This window comes from Falco biarmicus, chromosome Z, assembly GCF_023638135.1.
Source record: "Falco biarmicus isolate bFalBia1 chromosome Z, bFalBia1.pri, whole genome shotgun sequence".
Lineage (NCBI taxonomy): Eukaryota > Metazoa > Chordata > Aves > Falconiformes > Falconidae > Falco > Falco biarmicus.
This window is the reverse complement of record NC_079311.1, coordinates 76,246,608-76,265,799: the sequence shown is the minus strand read 5'-3', so window position 1 is coordinate 76,265,799 and position 19,192 is coordinate 76,246,608. Positions and strand designations below refer to the sequence as shown.

Here is a 19,192-nt window from a genome sequence, read left to right as displayed (position 1 = left end):
TTAAGCCTTATGAAGTGATAAGGAGGCTAAGTATAGAAAGTTTGTATTCTAGGTATTCCATACTAGCAAAAACAAACACTGAAGTTATATTCAATAATTCAAATAACATTTTTCTTATTAGTTATCTTAAAGCTAGAAGCAGTGGATCAGTTTTATATACTGCATGTTCTGTAGTAACCATTTTTAGAAGCATGTGCAGAAAACTTTGAAGTTATGTTTAAAAGAAATTAAGTAACTTCTGTTAACCCTAAGTTCTGGTTCATCTCAGAAAGAAAAAAAAAAAAAAAGTACATGACACATACAGGTCCCTAGCCAATGCAGAACAAAACTAAACGGACTTCAGATTGTGATCTCCAGAATGTTTTAGAAGAACCAACATCCTTATTAGTTCTGGCAAACGAAATCCAAAATACATCCTGTGCCAACCAGGCTAACATTTTAAAACAAGAAAATGTCTGGACATGCAATTCTGGTTACAGAAACCAAAAGAGATCAAGAGTACAAGCTGGACTATAGTCAGATATTTACAAAAGAGGTAAACTGCTTTACTGTCTCACATAGCCAGCAGAAAAAACCCAAATGTTTAAAAGGCTCCTTGTCATGCCGTTTAAGTCCAAAATTAAAAACATAATGTTTTTTCCCCTCTCATTTTTATTTCTGTTTCACTAGTAAAAAAATCCCTGTCAACATCCATATTTATGGCATGCTCACATTGCTCGGAAACAATAAAGTGGGAAAGAACAGAGGAACAGAAGTAAAAGCGAGAAATCCCTTTTCACTTTGCAAACCAGGAAAATTGCTATACATAAATCTGTAACAATGTCTAAGCTGAATCAAGTCCAAAAGTTCATCTACCTGCCATCCCATTATCAGCTATGGTCAATTAGATACCTAGCGAAGGGTACACGAACCAAAACCCCAGTGCAGTTTCTCTGGACACTCTCCTGGTCTTCAATCACTTGTGGCTCAGACTTCCTCAGACAAAGATAATTTATGCACATCAAAACTCTCAGTGGTTTTTCCTTTTCTTGCTATGGTTCTTTTTTTAGGATGAAATTGTCAAGTCCCTCTGTGTGTAAATTTTCAGCACCTACAATACCTTATTGAAAGGAGTTCCTCAGGTTAACTACATGTATGAAGAACCACCTCCACAAGTTCATTTTGAACCTGTAACCCACTGATTTCATTTAATATTCCCTCATTTGCATACTTGCTTGGAGTGATCAGTTGATTTCCCCACAGAAGTTTTACAGATCTCTACGCCCACTCAGCCCTCGCAGAGAAGTCCGAGTCTGCTTGTACCTTACACTCCATCAATGCAGCCTTCCCAGTACCTTTAAAAGCCTTTTCTAGCTCTACTACACCCTCTTCAACACAGGGTGGAGGACAGTGGGACAACCACAGCTGCACTTGAAATTGAAGATGGGAGAACAGTAAAAGACAGCAGCATAAAAATAAAAATTGTGCCTGTAAAGGTTGTCAATTTCTATATAACACTGCAGCTGATTAAATCACAAATGAGGAAATGTTTCTAGAGCTGACAATCCTGAAGACATAATCACTTCCTCCATAATTCCTGCATGAGATTCCATTTCAGAGAGTTGCAAATCCTTGCAATACCGACACACAAATAAAATCACTTTGATGCAATCGCTATTCATCAACATTATAGTATTTTTTTATATCTAAATTAAGGTCATTCAAGAAATTCACAAGACACACAGATAGGAAGGCCATTTAAAAAAAAAAAAGAAATTCCTTTGCTCCTTTCCCAGCCAAAGTTTATATCCTTCGTTTAGCAAGCAAAAACTAAAGGCAGAGCAATTCCACTTGGGATGTATCCTGAAACACATCCTGTGATGCGTTTTTGCTTTCTGTGAATCAGTCGGTAACATATACTACTTCAAACCCCTGATCTCCTGTATACCAGCAACCAGTGGTGTTTGTACACTGTATGCCTACTACCCTATAAAGTTGCAAGGAAAGTCATGCAGTCATTATTGGCAGATCTACTGCACAACAAAACGAGTACACCAAGGCTGAAATACTCAGCATCAGGATTTTTCCCCCCTCAGTTAACAGCCCATTATCACCCCAGTGTCAAACACATTTCTGCTATTTTCAGTGCATATAATTTCTTAAAATTAGATTGTTTTACAGTGAAGCAGTAGTGTAACAGCCCAGCAAACCTCCCCTAGAAAGCAGCTAGTGAGAGAACTCCAGCCTGAGAAGGCAGCTTAAGATAGAGAGAGGGAGTGTGCACCGTTCAGGTATTAGCCGACCCCTAATTTTGTATCCAGTGCCTACATTCCCACACACACGCACTCTGCATGAAACATTTCTAATAAAGGGTTCTGTGGTGATTACCCGCAATCTATTTAATTTCAGCTGAAGTGTATTTGACTACTCTGTGTGATAGAAAAGAAAGATTACTGAATGAAATGGCAGGAAGCTTGCTTTTATTATTTCTACTAATATCCAGAGAAAGAATGCCATGCACCCCTGAAATACTGAGAAGCTGAATTACACAGCTTTATACAAGTCCCTGCAGATTTCAAGGGCTTGCATTATAAAATTAAATTAGGTATTTCCTGCCACAGAATACACACACTTGCAATATAATGATCCTGAAGTCATTCAACAGGTGTATCAGAGGCAGTTGAGAACACTTCATTAAGATACCTTGCTCTCATGAATGTACAGTCTAAAATATTTGGTAGACAGATACAGTAATACTATGTACACTAAAGCCAGTGAACAGAAATTGATAGAAGTTGTCCCTATTTCTTCAGATATGTCAGTTAGATCTACTGATTATGTGCTTTCACTTGAGACACAATATTCACCTAGAGCTACAGTGCTGACAACAGAATCAGTGTATTGTTCATAAGGTTACGAAGCAAACGGTAGGCTGCATTTGAAATTAACCTTTTAAGTTTCACCAAATATTAAAAAAATCCTACCTTTATATTTAAAATTTGAGTATAAAAGATTATTTTATAAAACAAATACTGAAAGACTTGCTTTCCATCTATTAACAGTGCTAACATACCAAAAACTGTGGCTGTGAACTACACCACACCCTCCCTTGCAAAGTGACCTCTCTGCACACACTGTTCGGTATTTGCTGATTCATAGGCACAATCCAGTCATTCTCACAACCCTCTGTAAGCTACATGTCCTTGCATCTTTCCACTCCTTCAAGATGTAGATCTTGAAACAATGAAGTTAGACGTTGTCTTTAATGTCTTGTTACCAGGTATGCCAAACAGAAAGGAGTCCTCGGAGGGCAGAATTTTTCATGCGTCAGACATAACTTATTAAGTACATTAACTCTCCTGTGCACTTAATTTAACTCATTTAATACCCACTTCACACAATCTGTGCTGTACCTACGTTACTCACTTTCATTCCTCCTGCTCTAAGAAAAAACAACCCTCTTTCCACTCAACCTGTGGAAATGCAAACCAACCACATCCCTTGATTCCACAAAAAATCCATTATCAATATCTTTCCTATCTCTTCTACAGGAAAGGATCAGGATTATACGTAAGACTTCACAGTATTCTTTTTCCACAGTTGTTCTTATCAATGTTTTCATGCCAAATTCCTTCTCATCAAGAAGTCTCTAAGGTGGCTTGTACTTTCTCTGACTGGCTAGCAAAAACAGAAGGAAGCTTGACAACCAGATGCACCCCAAAGAAACAGCCCAAGCACACATGAAATCCCTCCCCAAGAGCCATACGTATGGAATCTTATACTCTCCTGCTGCCAAGGTACGTCCTGAGGAGCCCAGTGCACTCCCACTCAGAGGAAGCTGCCATGAGTCAACCTGAGAGAACAGCTCTCCACAGCCAGGCCACACCACCCTGCTGCACAGGGAATTACCATAAAGGTGGTTTGTGTCAATTCTTAGTCATTCTGAGACCAAGATATGACAAGGGGTAAGGGAAGGGTATGTACCTAAATTAAAAGTGGCTGAAGTGCTTATGAAATCAAAGGATAAACAACAAATGCTTAACCAGAAGTGTTTGAAGAAAGAAATGGGAGCGTTCCAGTTAGGACATGAAATCAGTGCCAGTCCCACAGCAATGCCACCATCTCACCTCTCCCACGGCCACGTTTTCCACGGTCTGAAGGCCTGTCTCCTTGATTGTTGTCCACTCCATTCTCTTCAGCTCTAACTGTGGAGAGAGGACAGCTTAAGAGAAGCTTAAGAGAAGCTTTAGAGACTCATATAGGAGACAATACAGCTGTCTGTTTAACCTGAACCCCGAAAGAAATGCCAAGTTTTTAAAGCGTGATGGTCAACAGGTCTGTCACCTCCCTTCATTGGGGGCCTAGCTACAAGCAAGTTACATTTAATTCGCACTGAACAATTACGAAGCAAAATATCTAGTAAGAGAGAAACACTCCCCAGCAGACAAACTTCAGCTTCTGGGTTTGGGATGAGGTGGGGTGAGATGGAGTGTTCTGCAGACTACACTGTTAAAATGATTATGGCCTCACCTCTTTAACAAGGCACGAAATACAGCTGCCTCACACTACGCTTCCTTGATAACATGCTGGGTGGTTACAGTGAAAAAATAAGGGATAACCAAAAACACCAGTTTCTTCTCCAGTCTGTCCATACCACAACGCTGTGCAACCAGGAAAACTTAAAAGAACCCTCCTCTATCAAAATCAGAGGGATGGCAACAGGGTGAAGGTGAGGCATTGTAAAAATAATGCAACTATTTTGTGGAAAAATCCTGAGGAAATACTCAAAGATGGCTGGCTCCTTGAAGGGAGAAAAAAAAAAAAAAAAAAGACTGGCCACTTAAAACACTGCTGAGATTTTGTACTGCACAACTTTTCCTAATGGCAGCCACAATATTAATGCTCGGACATTAAGCTAGGAAGAGAATATCAAGATTTGGTAACCATCTGAAAAATCTTTAATTCCACTTCACAAAGACAGATAAGCAGCATCTGGCTCTGACAAAAATGTTGCCCCTCACTTTCACTGTGATGGGTCTGATTTCAATTTGTTCTAAACATCGGTGCAAATTTTATTAATATTTTTCCTGTCTTGACGCTACTCTACAAAGATTCACAGCGTCTTCATTGACACAACGTTTCAAAAATGAATTGAGGAGGTGGGTAATATTGTAAATATTTTCCCCGCTTTTAAGTGAAAGTTAAACACACTGTTTTCATTCCAGTTTCTCTGCTCATCTGTCACTGTTGCGTACAACCCTTACAGGCAATGAATACAGCTTTGATACTGCTGATAAAACTTAAGTGAAAAAAGCAGCATGGATCTAGTGGTGAACTAATGTGATTCTATGTAACTTGGAAACATCAGTTTGCTCTTGTACAATGTACTATTGCAGACCTATAAAGTCTGGCAAATTTCAAAATGTTTCAACTCAAAGAATTTTCTCTGTTGTAGAAACTCACCTTTGGTTGGCTTATGTGAGTAATATATGCTAAAGATTAATAATGATCCCAGTCTTCTCATGCCCCTTATGAGAAGATGAGAACATCTTCAGGTTCTCCCCCTCATAAAAGGAGATGAAGTCAAAGCTGGATAATTTTTTCATTAAAAGAAACGAAAAAGTGTATCAGCTGCGCAGCGGCACACTTGCTCTCAAGCAGTCTTACAAATAGTCAATTCTAAAACTTGCACCAAGAACAGCAACTTGTACAAGATCAACTAATGAAAAAAGGACAGAAATTTAAATTAAATTGAGCATCTGTGAACAGGCACAGACCATCCCAAAGCCTCCTCATGTAGACAGATCAGGCATACCTGTTACACAAACGAGTTATGATCCCTTCAGCACTGAGCTATAGCTCAGATGGACTTTACTCCATTAAGTACTTGCCCTTAGCCAGTTTCAGCTGCAAGAAAAGCACCTGAATCTTTAAAAATGAACCCCTGTACGTACACTCTCGGCCACGGCTGCCTCCTCTTCCCCGTCTGTTGGAAATTCCCCGTCCGCGACTCACTTCTCTGTCCCCTCGTTTTTCTCTGTTCTCTTTGTTTTCTGAACTTTCCTTTCCAAGGCTTTTCTTCTTTCCCCCTACAGTCTCCCAAGAAGTCTATTTGGGTAGAATAGAATTAGATACAAAAGTCAAAATGGAAGAGACAGCTCTCAGTGCATATCTCCACCTCACACCCTTCCAGTTCATGGTAACAAACAGGTATTTGCGTAACTTCACATATGTAATACCTTGCAACTACACTGATATAAATGGAAACAGGCCATATTTTTGGGAAGAGATGAGAAAGAAACAAGTTTTAGAAGTTGGATTGTTTTATGGAACGTAAAAAACCCAAATATTTCTGGCTGTAATGGACTTTTACTAGTTCAAGGAAGCCTAGATACAACCACAATGCAGAAAATCTGCAAAGCAAGCAACACTTTTCCTCTCAACTACCTCCATAAATCTAGCAAGAGAGCATGCACAGAGCTATCTTTTTCTCCCAAGGAAATGAAAAAATGCTTTTAAGCATCATTGAACAAGAGACTGATGAGCGTAAGTATGTGGCCTAAAGCGGGGGGTGGGGGTGGGGAGAAAAACCATTACCCAGACACACTAGAATTCAAGCACCAGGACACAGAATGGTAGAGTAACAACCTGGGAAAACTGGGGCCATGGTAAACCAGACCATCCACTCCGAACAGCTACAGCTCATCACACACAGCAAAACACAGGAAAAACTATGTCTAAACAAGACAAGGGACCAAGGTCCAAACATCAGACTTCAGCTTTAATATTAAACTCCATCTTTAAAATAAATTCAAGGATCATATCAGACCCATATCTGTAGGAGTTGAAAATAAAACTACTAGAACACTTGCTAGGAATAGCACAGCAACCCACATATTATGCAATTGCATGGTTAGTCTATTAAGCAAAGCAAAGATGAAGAAAGGTGTTATTTGCAAACCATGAAGGTGGCAGACAGGTGTCCTGTGTATGTCCCCATCTCTAGAAGCTAAGTGCCCATGTAAGGTATTTAAGCAGGAAATCTGCATATCTAAATAAGGTGCCATCAGCTGTGAGGTACTACATAAAGCCCCAACCTCTGACAGGCACCAGCATCAAACAAAAAAGGTTGGCTATCTTCTAGGTCCTGTCCTGTCTCCTCTCAACTCAGGCAACAGTAACTCAGAAGCCCCCACAAGGCAGGCAATGACCAGCTAGCCCAAGATGCCTAGAACTGAGAAAAATGCTGTTGAGAAAGCAGGTCACAAAGCAGTTTACAAGTATAAACTCAATGGTTCAGAGTCTGCTTTGAGAGAATAAAAAGTTAAAAGAATGGTTACTCTCTTGGGTTTTGACGTGGTATAGGTGAGAAAGAAGGCTGAAATCGCTTCTCAGTTTCGTTTCCAGTATACAGAACTACACCACCATCAGCCAACTTATATGAAGCACAGACAGAATGGATTTGAAGTACAAAACTATGCATTTGGGCAACACCATATTAGCTGTGCCACAGAAAACAGTTTGCACCAGTAACTTTCACATGGCTTCACCTGCTGTTGCCTGCGTAACTGCATTATACATTAAAAACATTAAACACTCCTAGAGCTTTAGAAATACTTCATAGGAGGAAAAATAACTGCACTGACAACTGAAGAATGAAGTCTATATAGTTCAGAATACACTATTTCAGTGATAGGCACGGTGCCTTCGACCATTTCAAGAAATACCCAAAACTGGATGATCCTGCAAAGTTTAAGAGTAAGCAGCCTCTCCTTTGTAATGTTTTACAAGATTTGGGAAGGATCAGTAAAAGGATGACTATGAAAACATCAGATCCATGCCTTCCCACAATGTAATTCTGAGGAAAGCCTTGAGAAGTTGGGCATGTCCTTTAAGACAGAGGATGCTGCTACCTCTGAGCATGGGAATCCATCACAGACTATCGAAGCTGTCTGGTTTTCTAAGGGAGCTAATTGACTACAATTTCAGCTGACAATGCCTGAGGCAACCCAAATGACAGTTGTGAGCCTGACCTTTGAAAACATCTAACAGAAGCTTGCTTGCTGGCCTAATCTTGGAAGGAAAGAAGAATAATCTGAAAGGGCCCCTTTGTTCTATCTTCAAAGGTATAGGAAATAAAACATATTCAGGCATAAAAGGATCTTACGCCTGTAGGAAGTTAAAAGACTAGAAGTCTTGAGCAAAGAAACATGCCCTTCTCTACTCTCATCCACATGCCTCTGTCTGTGCAAAGCCCCTGTCACAACTGCTGCAAGTGAAAAATCTTTATAAAGCATAAATACTAAATCATATAGTATAGTATAATCATAAAGCATAAAGCCTTAAAGATCATAGCATTAAAAAAAAAAGAAAAAAAAAAGACAAAACTGGCAAGAGCATTAGTTTACAAACAGGCATTCCAGTTATCACTCCTTGCGCTCTAATTCCTCAAATAGCATAGGCACATCTTACAAATGAGGTAAAAAAAAAACTTCTAGTGTATCAAAGCAGAGTAAATCTAGAAAAAGAGATTTGGGAATCCGCATTCAGAACTAGTACTACTTCTGTTTCCAACTTCGCATCAAATCCTGTTAAACTGTTCTGTAAAATAATTGCCTTAAAACAAACCCTTCAAGTTGGAAGACCACAAACTTCCATAAAGAAAAATAAATTTCTTCACAACCTTCAATGAATACTCCTTCCTCCCTGAGCCCCTTAAGTTCTCTGTATTTGTTTCTAAGTTACATTTTGTCTACAGAGAGCAGCGGGTTCAGAGGGACTTATCAAAAGACCAGAACATGTGGATATATTGCTTCTAATTGATAAATGAGTTCAGAAATTTTCTTCCACGTCATGATCACTTCTAACAATCTGCTAAAGTAAGAAGAAAGCATTTAACATTATCTACCAACCAGAAAACTGTTTTCAACCAGAAAATGGCAAATATAAGAAGTACAGGAGAACACAAAACCAGCGCATTACCAACACAGATTTAATCGAGATGCTCTCTTCTACTCCAAACTTGCCAGCTTGCTCAGTATTATATATTTCTGTGTTTTAAATTACCTCAACTCTAATAAATGAAAGGGGATAGAAAAGAAAGTCCCCTCAGTCAGAATGGTATGTGTCCTAGAACTGGGGGGTGGCGGGGTGTCCTTATTAACAATAAGCCAGAGCACACATCCTGATAAACCACAGGAAATACTGAACGTTCAGCATTAAGAAAGGAAGTCAATTTTCTTTCCCAATTTAAATGAGATGGAATCTAGTTTACTGCCTCAGATGACCTGTTAAGAAGTCCCTCCAGCAAAAACTTCAACCACAGCAAGACATACTTTCCTGGTATCTCTTGGGGTAAAAAAAGAAATCGCTCTGTGCAACATTCTAAGCAACATTATTTGTTGTTGTATACACATTGTTTAGTATCCTCTTTCTGGTTTTCAATGAAGCCATGCAGAACAGCAACAGGGTGAAAGAAGCAACTACTTGCTGTATCCTCTTCTGCCATTAGTAGCGTTGTCAGTGTAACTTTCAGATAGGAAACCTCCTCCAGCTTCCATTCCAGCAACACAGCCCTACAGAGTTGTGAAAATTAATGTATCTGCCTGCCCTTTTCGCTTACAAAGACTGCCCTTCCTGGAAACACTTAGACTCAGGTCTCAGGGTTGTGGAGGTGCTACAGAGTAACTACAAACATTGCAGCAAAAAACAGGCCCACATCTGACAAAGCACTGAGTTCTGATACAGAGTTAAAATTGCTGCATGTAAATAAAAGCCAAATGACTCTGCAACAGACCAGCTAAACACCCACAGCATTTTCAAAGTTCAGCCTATTCTAAGGCATGCATGCAGTAGAGAAGCTGCCCCAATCTCCATTTCCTTCTAAAGAATTTGAATAGAGATGTGGTAATTAAAAGCTACTGAAATATGACTTTCCCAACTTCTTTCAGAAGTAGAAAGATGCAGCAAGCTGAAAGAGCGGTTTAATATGAAGTAAAATCTTACCGTGTCTGAACTTCCTTCCAGCAGTATGTTGATTGCTCTGTTCACATCCCCATTACAATCATGTAGTGCCACTATGCACTCATCCTGGTTTTTCCCCGTCACTTCCATAAGCTGGCAGTAAAAGTCAGACAAGTTAAAATATCTACATTATCATCATAACAAAACAAAGAGTTAGTACCACCACAGATTCCAAGAAAGTACATAGCTATGGTGTCAGAGCAAACTGAAATCCTAAATAAAGGTATCTGTATTTTACAGATCTGCTTGGGATTTAGAACAGGCAGGATGAAACATAAACTAAATGGTAATCAAGAAAGCACTCTCTTTCACACATTTTTTTTTTTTAACCGCCCCCCTCCCATTCATGCTTGCTGCAAACGCTGTTACTCCAGATAGCAGCATACGAGGGTAAAGAAGCAAAAGACCAGGACAGCTCCAGGATCATCCTATCTCCCTCCCTACCAAACATCCCTCTCTTTATCCCACTGCATGAGAACAGACATAAGCTAAGCCATGGCAGAAAACAGATCTGGAAAAATATCCAGACTAAGGAAAAAGTTATTTTTCAGTCAGATCAGCTGCCTCAATCCGCTTCAACATAAGACCACACAAAAGGCGTAAACAATGGCTACTCAAGGAGAACTAGTACTGAATTATGCTCCTTGGACCTGCAGTGCACATCCTGAGGAGTGTGGGATGGAAATAATCACAGTCCGTCATGGGACATCCAGCAACTTCACCCGAAGAAAAACTACATAAGCTAGCAATATATATGCACAACGTAAAGTATCAGAGATTTCCTATGCACAACTTAATTCTTATCCTTTCACCCGTAGACCCACAGGCACTATTGATGGGGGTCCTTCAGGAAGTGTAAGGCTTCACTTCTGGCACAGCAATGGAACAAGTTTATAACAAGAACAACAAAAAGTATTTAATGTTTCAGAGGAGGTTTTACAAAGGAAAATAAATCACGAAACCTGCTCCTCTACTGCATTAACGCATTCATGCTAATTCTTCTCTCCTTCTGGGTGTACTCCTAGGTTCTTTGTGAGTTGCAATGTGTTTACTAGGACAAAATACCAACACCCACAGCAGAACAGGGACTCGGATTCTCAGTACAGCTTGAATTAATGGTCTGACCTACAACTGAGTAATGGAATCTTGAGCGTCTACACCCAAAACTCAGCGTGGTAGAAGAAATGGTGTGAGACTTCATTTTCACAGCATAATTCTGTCATTTTAATGCATACACAGGTCTGGGAGGTCAGATATTTTTTTAAAAAATAACACTTCAATTCATCTTCAAGCTATGATTAGATTTTTACTTTTCCTGAAAAACAGCAAATATAGGTTACATAGGTTACATTTTTCCCATGTATATGTACATGTGGACAAGTTGAATGCACTCTTTATTCTGACAATCATTAAGCATCAGGACCATACTAGGCAGATACATTCTGGAAGAGACATCGGTACAGATGAGTTCTGGCTTAAAGGGTTATTTACAAAGGAAAATACACCAATGTAACAATACATCCAGAGCTATATTACCACACAACTTCTCGTAAAAAGACTTTACAGTGCAATAAGAACACCTTTTCCTAGTTAAATTTACATCCTTCTGGAAAAGGTTTCATCTGAATCAGAAACAGATGCTCTAGCTACAAAATGTAAGCCAGTTTTGGAGCACTTTATTGCAGGGCAAAAAAAGATCTGTGCCGTAAGAAACATACTTGTTTCACTTTATCTTCAAAATCTGCATCGTTCTTATCGTAGATCATCTGAGCAAGGCGAATCTGTTCTGCTGTTGCCTGAAAAATGCAAACATCCAATAAAGTACACAAAAGATAACATATTTTTAAAAGTATCTCCTAGCATCAGTGTATTTTTTTCCTCCAGATTCTCAAAAAGAACATGAACAAGCACAGAGGTGCTATGCAGAAGGGATTAACATCTCCTCTACCACCATTTTATAGTTAAAAAGTTGGGTGGGGCAGAAGCAATTTCAACAGATTCTAATGTGTCTGAACCACACTTAAAGGTCACCACATAAATAAGCCAATCATATAATAAAATAGAGACTTTACCATAGAAGCATATGCTTTGACATTATTACCCTTACTTTTACTCAATATCTACCACTCCAGTTACAACTTTTACCATAACAAACTGGCCGTGGTATTTCTAAGTTAATCACATCTCTGATAACTCCTGCTCACATCATCTTCCACAACTCTTTGAACAACCTGACCGTAGTTTTATGAGCACTTAAAAAGAGACTGAGTCGTGCCTCAAGATTTTGCCTGTGAACAGCTGCACTTTCTTTATAAGTGAATATTGGTCTCTGAAAACTGCTAAAGGATCTTGCTATTGATGAAATATTTGGTACTCCTGTAACATTTCTGGACCACAAATCTGTGCTGACAACTTCTCCAAAAGCTGAAAGACTAAAATGAATGGATGCAGTAACGTGCCATAAATACAAATGAGCTATGGCTGCCCCAGAGAGAAAGCAACTCCAGAACATTAATGTCACATCATACAGACCATTCTTAATAGCATGGCACTTGCAGTCTACTTGAACTGCACTGCCATGAGAATAACAGAGATAACTGCTACATGACCCTGGACATAGCTTGATTTTTGCTCAAACAGAAGAGGCTGCCATCTCATGCTAGAGAAGGCTGAAGAGAGCCAGGACCCAAAATGTGAGTTTACGTGCTGCAGAAGACTTCTTCATTGAGGAGGGGACCACCATATCCACTGAAATTCTTGGCAGAAAGGATTCATCCTGGGCAGCTGGCTGAACCTCACCTTGCACAGTCTCACTTCACAGGATACCCACATGAAATTCTATGCCTCACAAGTTCAGACTTAATCAGCCTCAAACTGCTTTGCTTTTGGAGCTTACCACAAATACAGCTCTAGAGGAGGTTGCCAAGTGTAAATGCTGAGAAGAGTCTAAAAATTACTACACCGTACACCACCAGCTGCTTATTTTCTGAAAAGCTACTGCAGCTTTCCCAGTTCCTTGAGGGAAAAGACATTTGCTGTTCTCAGAGGCGATGTTCCAAGACAACTGGCATTTGCAATGAAGTACTCTGCACTACTTCACATTTTCAAAGCGTCATCTGACAGCTTAACACGTCACTCCACCCAGTATCAGAGAGAGGAGCCTGCTCTTGAACTCCCCATGCCAGTCACAGTGCCACCCTCCACAGAAGCCTCCTCATCAGTGTGATGCTCTGTACAAAAAAGCCTACTCTTGGTGTCTCCTGAGAGCTCAGCAGAGAGAAAAAATAAAGGTTTGCTGGTTTCAGGAATTAAGCCTTGTTGCTCCATCTTCTCCCTATGACTTCAGGCTCCTCAGGCCCATTGCAGCTTTTAAGCTAGTGAAGAGATTTCCTTTGAAGATATCCAAAGTAAAAACATTCAGGCAATGTAATTTCTATAGTGACATGATGGCATATTTAACCAGAAACAGGAAGCCATTAGATCCGTTTTTATATAAACCAACTTTTTGATTCCACATTAGAAGACAAATATTTATCAATTTTTTAACAGTATGAAATGTGTGTCAGTAAGTTCAGTTTTCCTGTGTAAGCAGAGAGCTTAGAAACAAGTAGGTGCAATATCACTAACAGTTATGCCAGTGGATTACACCCAGATGGAACTGAAGATTCAGAAGAAAAAAAACGACAACAAAAACCCATAAAACGTCTTTACTACACAAATATCAAGTCAGTGTCACAAAGTTTTGGTTTGTTTCCCAGCAAGTGGTTATTCTTTATTTTTAAGGCACCATCATTACAAGTAACATTGTAGCATCCTATACAAGATTATAATTAAGTTTTGACTGTAACTAAGAAAATATTAGCATCTTAAGACAAAAAATTTTATCAACCTTACAAGATACATTATCTTTGCAGCGTAACAGACTAAAGGAAATTTTTAACTAACAACTTCAAACTACCAGAAAACAGAAGTGTGCAAAACACAGAATTAAGTGACAGTAATAAGCCCAGGTCTTATAAGAAAGTGGTATATCTATTATCCAGACACAATGCAAAAGAACTGTGATATTTCTTCTTAAATAACTTAAACGATGATTAATGTGGTATTATGACAATGAAATCTCCATTTGGGAAAGCAACTTTATTCTGCACTCATAAAAATTAATCAGTGGTGATTAAACAGTAAAATCCCACATGTTTCTGTTGATCTGTAAAGCCTGACTAAGCAGGAAGGTCTACCTGATATCTAAAAATAAAGCAGTGGTGCACTGAAACATAATTGCTGTATATTAAATAACCATCTTTTTCAATCAAATTGACCAAACCAGTTATCTACTATGCAAGAAGTGGAATAAGCAGAAAAATGTAGTAAAAGGTCTGTAAGGCTTAACACTTACAATGAGTCACACAGGTTGGAAAGATTCTCCAGTGACAACTCAGTGCAACCTCCCGCTGAAAGCATGTCCCATCAGAGGAGCTGCTTGGGGCCAGACAGAGACCCCATATCTTCTCTTAATTCATGACCATGTTCATGGTAAACAATTTTTTTCCCTTTTAAAAGCTAGAATTTCCAGTGCTCCAACCTATGCCATTGTCTCTCTGAGAAAAGTCTGGCTTCATCTTTCCTATTCCCTTTCATGAGGTATCTGAACAGAAGATATGACCTTGCCTTGCCTTCTTAAGGCTGAGCAATCCAGTTCCCTCAGCCACCACTCATTCATCCTGTGCTCCAGCCTTTCAACCATCTTCGTAGCTTTTTGCTGGACTTGCTCCCATCTGTCAATGTCTGTCTTGTGCAGGGAATCCAAAACTGGGCAGAATACTCCACTGCTGTCTTGCAAATGTCAGAAAAGAGGAAACCACCACTTCTGTCAACCTGCTAACTACACTCCTGCAGCCTTACTTATTTTATAAAATAAAAACAAATTCAACTTCATCTGTTGAAAGTCACTTTCTAAATCCACACATTAGCATGAATCACCACTATGCAAAGCACTGCAGTGCAAGGAGATAAGGGCTTGAGGTCACATAATTAATACTGTTCAAAACAAACCAAGACCCCCTCCATGTTAAAAGATCAGTCTGAAAGACAATAAAAGACAATTTCCCAAGGGAGCACCTCTAGACTAATGAACTCTCTGCCAGCAGAGAACTGAGGCAATTCTTGAATTGGGTCCAATTTTGAGAGGTACCTGACAAGAGAATAATGTGTTCCCAGGAGCAGACATTTTGCACTCTGAAACCCAGACAAGCACGCGACTTTTGACTACTTTGCTGCTGAGAATCAAGACAATGGGTAGGAGCTTAATTTCAGTCTCGCAGATACTCAAAATAATTTCAATCCACTAGGTGATGATCCCCTTCATTTCACTTTCTGAGGACACTGCACAAGAAGTTTAGGACTTTGACTTGCAGATATGCTGAATCATGCTGTAAAATACAGCACGCACCTAATGAAGCTATTGCCACCCACCCACCCAAATTCCTCTACTGACCAGAAATCTTCTAGCATCAGGAGGCTGGCATATGGAACAGCTGAGATCTGAGGACACTGAGGTCAAAGAACAGAAATCCTGACACAGGTATAAGCACAGAATTCCTCACTGATGGGCAACGTTGCTGAAGAACATAAAGCTCCTTTTCAGGCAAGAATACAGGAACAATTTAATGCTATGCTGGATTACTGAGAAATTACAGCCAGGTATCAAACATACTCTTCCAGAAAAAGACCATGGCTTTTCCTCCCATGTTTTCTCAGTTTTTACTGACTTTGGGAAAAAATGCCTATCATTACATGTTCACTTTCAACTCAAAGAAGATTATATAGTATCACATACCTGTACTACTTGTTTCTGTGGTTGTGTTGGCTGTGTGGTTGAAATCTGTGTTTTGTCCCGAGTGCCCCGGGTACGTTCACTGCCCACTGAAGTCATCATATACAGTATATACAAAACAATGTATGTACAAAATAGAAAATCTGAAAGAAAAAAAAACAAACAGCATGAGTTAAGGCATGATTCATGATACTGATTCAACATCCAGATAATATACTAATGTAGCAGCTTGAACTCCTCCTGTATTTACCACGAGCTCTACATAGAGACTCCTGAGAAAGCAGCTTTAATATACTATTACTGGATATAATGCAGTCTTTACTGTAAATGGGGAAATGTACTGGGTAAAAAACATTTTTGTCAGCTGATTGCTATCTGTCTAGATCTGTACTTCCAGACAACATCTAAATCTCACAGCTTTTTCCAGTTATTTATATACAGACTTTGCTATATGCTGAAATTACAGCTGCATCACTCCTTACATTTATGTAATACCTGCTGTCTTGTTTTGATGCCTGGAATTTAACCACTCTCATACACTCTCAGAATATGCAAAAATCACATTCACAAACTAGGCAGCTGCTCTCTCTCCCCTACCATCAAACTGCTTTCCTGCACATATACAGAGGTCATGGCCAACGCCCACTCTATTTCTCACCTCTCATTTATAAGAGAAATGATGATACTTACCTTTAAATCCAGCCCCTGTAGCCAGTATTTTTGTTTTGTTCTCCCTCATACTTAACAGAAAATATTTACAAAACTACCTGTTACTCTGCTTTAAACATACCCTTGTGGTTTCCAAAAGAAAACCCAAATCCACACACACACACATATATCAATGCTATCCTGTTTGTGGCAGTCAGCTTTCACGCTCACTCATCCTCTAACACTGAGATTACTTTGAAACAAATTTACTAGCCCTGTACTGTGTTTGTACAGTATCTAACACACAGCCAATTGATGAGGATGGTTTATAGTAGTTATGGTAACTGGAAACAGTCTCAACTGGTCAGAACAGTCACAGTCAACTGCCTGGTTTCTATCCCCATGATACTAGGAAGTAAAACTGCACATTTAGGGAACAAAGGACAACCTCTAAGCAGTGCACCTGGGCAGAAGATGTGCAAGCAAGCAGCAAAACACTTTTATGGCAGCCCTAATGTATGAACATGCCTCAGCATGCAACTTATCAGGGCAGCAGCTCTGGTGCAAGCTGGCTATCACCAAGCTCAATGCACAATAACACTCAGATGAAGACTGAGTAGACTACTGTGATTGCATGGACAAGAATGTGTACTCAACAATTAAAAGTTGCAATGAGATGTTTCAGTTTAACACTGATTCAAGATGCTCAGGAGCCTCACCTAGAATCAAAGAGAAAATTTACTCCATTATCATCTAAATCTCCTCTTCACTTCAGAAATACATTTTTGTTGGCCAAAATTGAACCCCGACATTAACTAACACATAAAGAAATTCAAAGTATTCAATAAAGTCTGAGGAGAAAGTGTATTTCCCTGAACCCTTACATATTTAACAAGAAAAGGCCTGCCTTTACCAGGAACTGACTGTAGTATGAGCTGAATTGGAACACTGTGTTTCTCCAGCTTTATGAATATATTCACCAAAGCCAGTATGTCTCCCAGTCTTTTAAGGTAGTCTAACTTTTGTTGTCTTGTAAGCCCCAGAACACACAAGCATTCAGAACACTGTGCCTGGCACCCTAAAAGCCAAATACAATTAATACAGAGGTTATTCAAGCTCGTGGCAACATGTTTTATGGAAAGTGAAATATCAAGTAGATGTGGAAACACCCTGAACAGCAAGTTCAGAATTTATCACTGACTACCTGGCCATGGCTGCCCACTGATATTTTAAACACATTATGGACAGACAGTCTTCAGTTGAGTTTGCAGTAGAAACTAATTTTGCTCTTTGTGTTGAAATCTGCTTTGGAAGCCTTGCTGACTGGATTGCCAATGTCTGAAAACTTAGGTTTGCAAAGATTAATAATGACCTTCAGGCTGGTTTATGTTGTTTTGGGGTGGTTTTCTGGGGGGGAGTGGGGGGGGTGGATGTTCCAAGTTGTCATCAGCTCATCACGATTTGAACCTAGCACAACAGGCAAAGAAAAAAAGCTCTGAACAGAGAACATGACATACAGCACTAACCTCTCTGAAAGGCAAGTTAACAGTTTCAAATATGATTTCCTGGAATTAACCAGGAATTAATATGATATAAGATATGTTGAGAAACCATAATTCCATTGGGTCTCAATTTGTTTTGCAGTTTCTGAATTAACATTTACACAGATTCTGGTACGTAGGAATTCTGACATACATTTCAATGCTATTTTCTGTAATTTCACCAAAGCTACTCCATATTTTTTGATCCATGTTTTGGACATAACAACAGTACACATACATTAAAACACAGAGTTTTCTGTCATTTGTAAAGCACACGCTGAACTCTAGCCTACACTTAGGATGGGAAGGCAACCTACAGTACCTGAAGAGGACTGTGTCTTTTCTCCCTCTCCTAACACCTATTTTAGAGTGTCTCTGTGCCATGTTTGTTTTTCAGGATGAAAGGATACTTTAAGGAAAAAGGCAGGCACACAAACGTCTGCAACACTCCTGGGGAATAAAGCAGCAAAGCAAGATCATCCTGCTGGTAGGAACAGAGCCAAACAACCTGAACAGTGTAACAGGATCTTTACAGATGACCCTCATCTTGCTGACCGTGCAGCCCACGAGGAGCACAATTTGGCACCAGGTCCAAAGCAGAAAGCCAGCAACGGGGAGAGCCTTCCTGACAGCAGTATGGACTTGTACTTCCTTCAGACAAGCGCAGAAACACACCCTCAGCTCAACATTCCCCATCAAGCCACGGCAAACATGCTATAACCCATTTCAGACACAATCCAATCTTCATAAAAGCACAACTGGCAGCTTAATATAAAGAGAGCTTTCAAAATAAAGCCATTTTATCTTCCCCTTGTTGGCTCCCACTACCTACAGGCAGCATCCAAACACAGCAACCAGCCCTGCCCTAGCATGCACAAGAAGCTGAAGGGTCCTGCTTCACCACTGCTGCTGCACTGACCAGGGAAACATCGCACCTCCCCGGCACAGGCACGCGCTGACACTTCACACCCCACCACACCTACCCTTTAAGGTACCAAAGCAGCAGGCAGAAGAGAGGCAGACAGCCATTGCCTCCAAATTACCATAGTGACTACAGTTTTGAGTGTTAAGTGGGATATTATTAATTAGTAAGATGGGGCTGAACAGGAACATTTCCTAGCCCGCAAAGTAGCTTCTTACTCTCTCCCATTCCTCATACTAAAGTCCG

General features: G+C 39.8%; 1 protein-coding gene across 5 annotated transcripts in view; it reads right to left on the bottom strand.

Annotated features, from left to right (window-relative positions):
• UBAP2 (ubiquitin associated protein 2) overlaps positions 1 to 19,192 on the bottom strand; it is a 125,991-nt gene that overhangs the window by 86,798 nt on the left and 20,001 nt on the right. For all 5 annotated transcript variants that reach the window (XM_056323773.1, XM_056323774.1, XM_056323776.1 and 2 more), the window contains 5 exons: positions 15,839 to 15,978; positions 11,721 to 11,798; positions 9,985 to 10,095; positions 5,934 to 6,087; positions 4,107 to 4,184 (listed from right to left, as the gene is read on the bottom strand). In XM_056323773.1, the coding sequence (XP_056179748.1) occupies positions 4,107 to 4,184; positions 5,934 to 6,087; positions 9,985 to 10,095; positions 11,721 to 11,798; positions 15,839 to 15,937 (520 nt within the window). In that variant the 5' untranslated portion in view covers positions 15,938 to 15,978. Of the gene's footprint in view, positions 1 to 4,106; positions 4,185 to 5,933; positions 6,088 to 9,984; positions 10,096 to 11,720; positions 11,799 to 15,838; positions 15,979 to 19,192 lie in introns of those variants that run through there.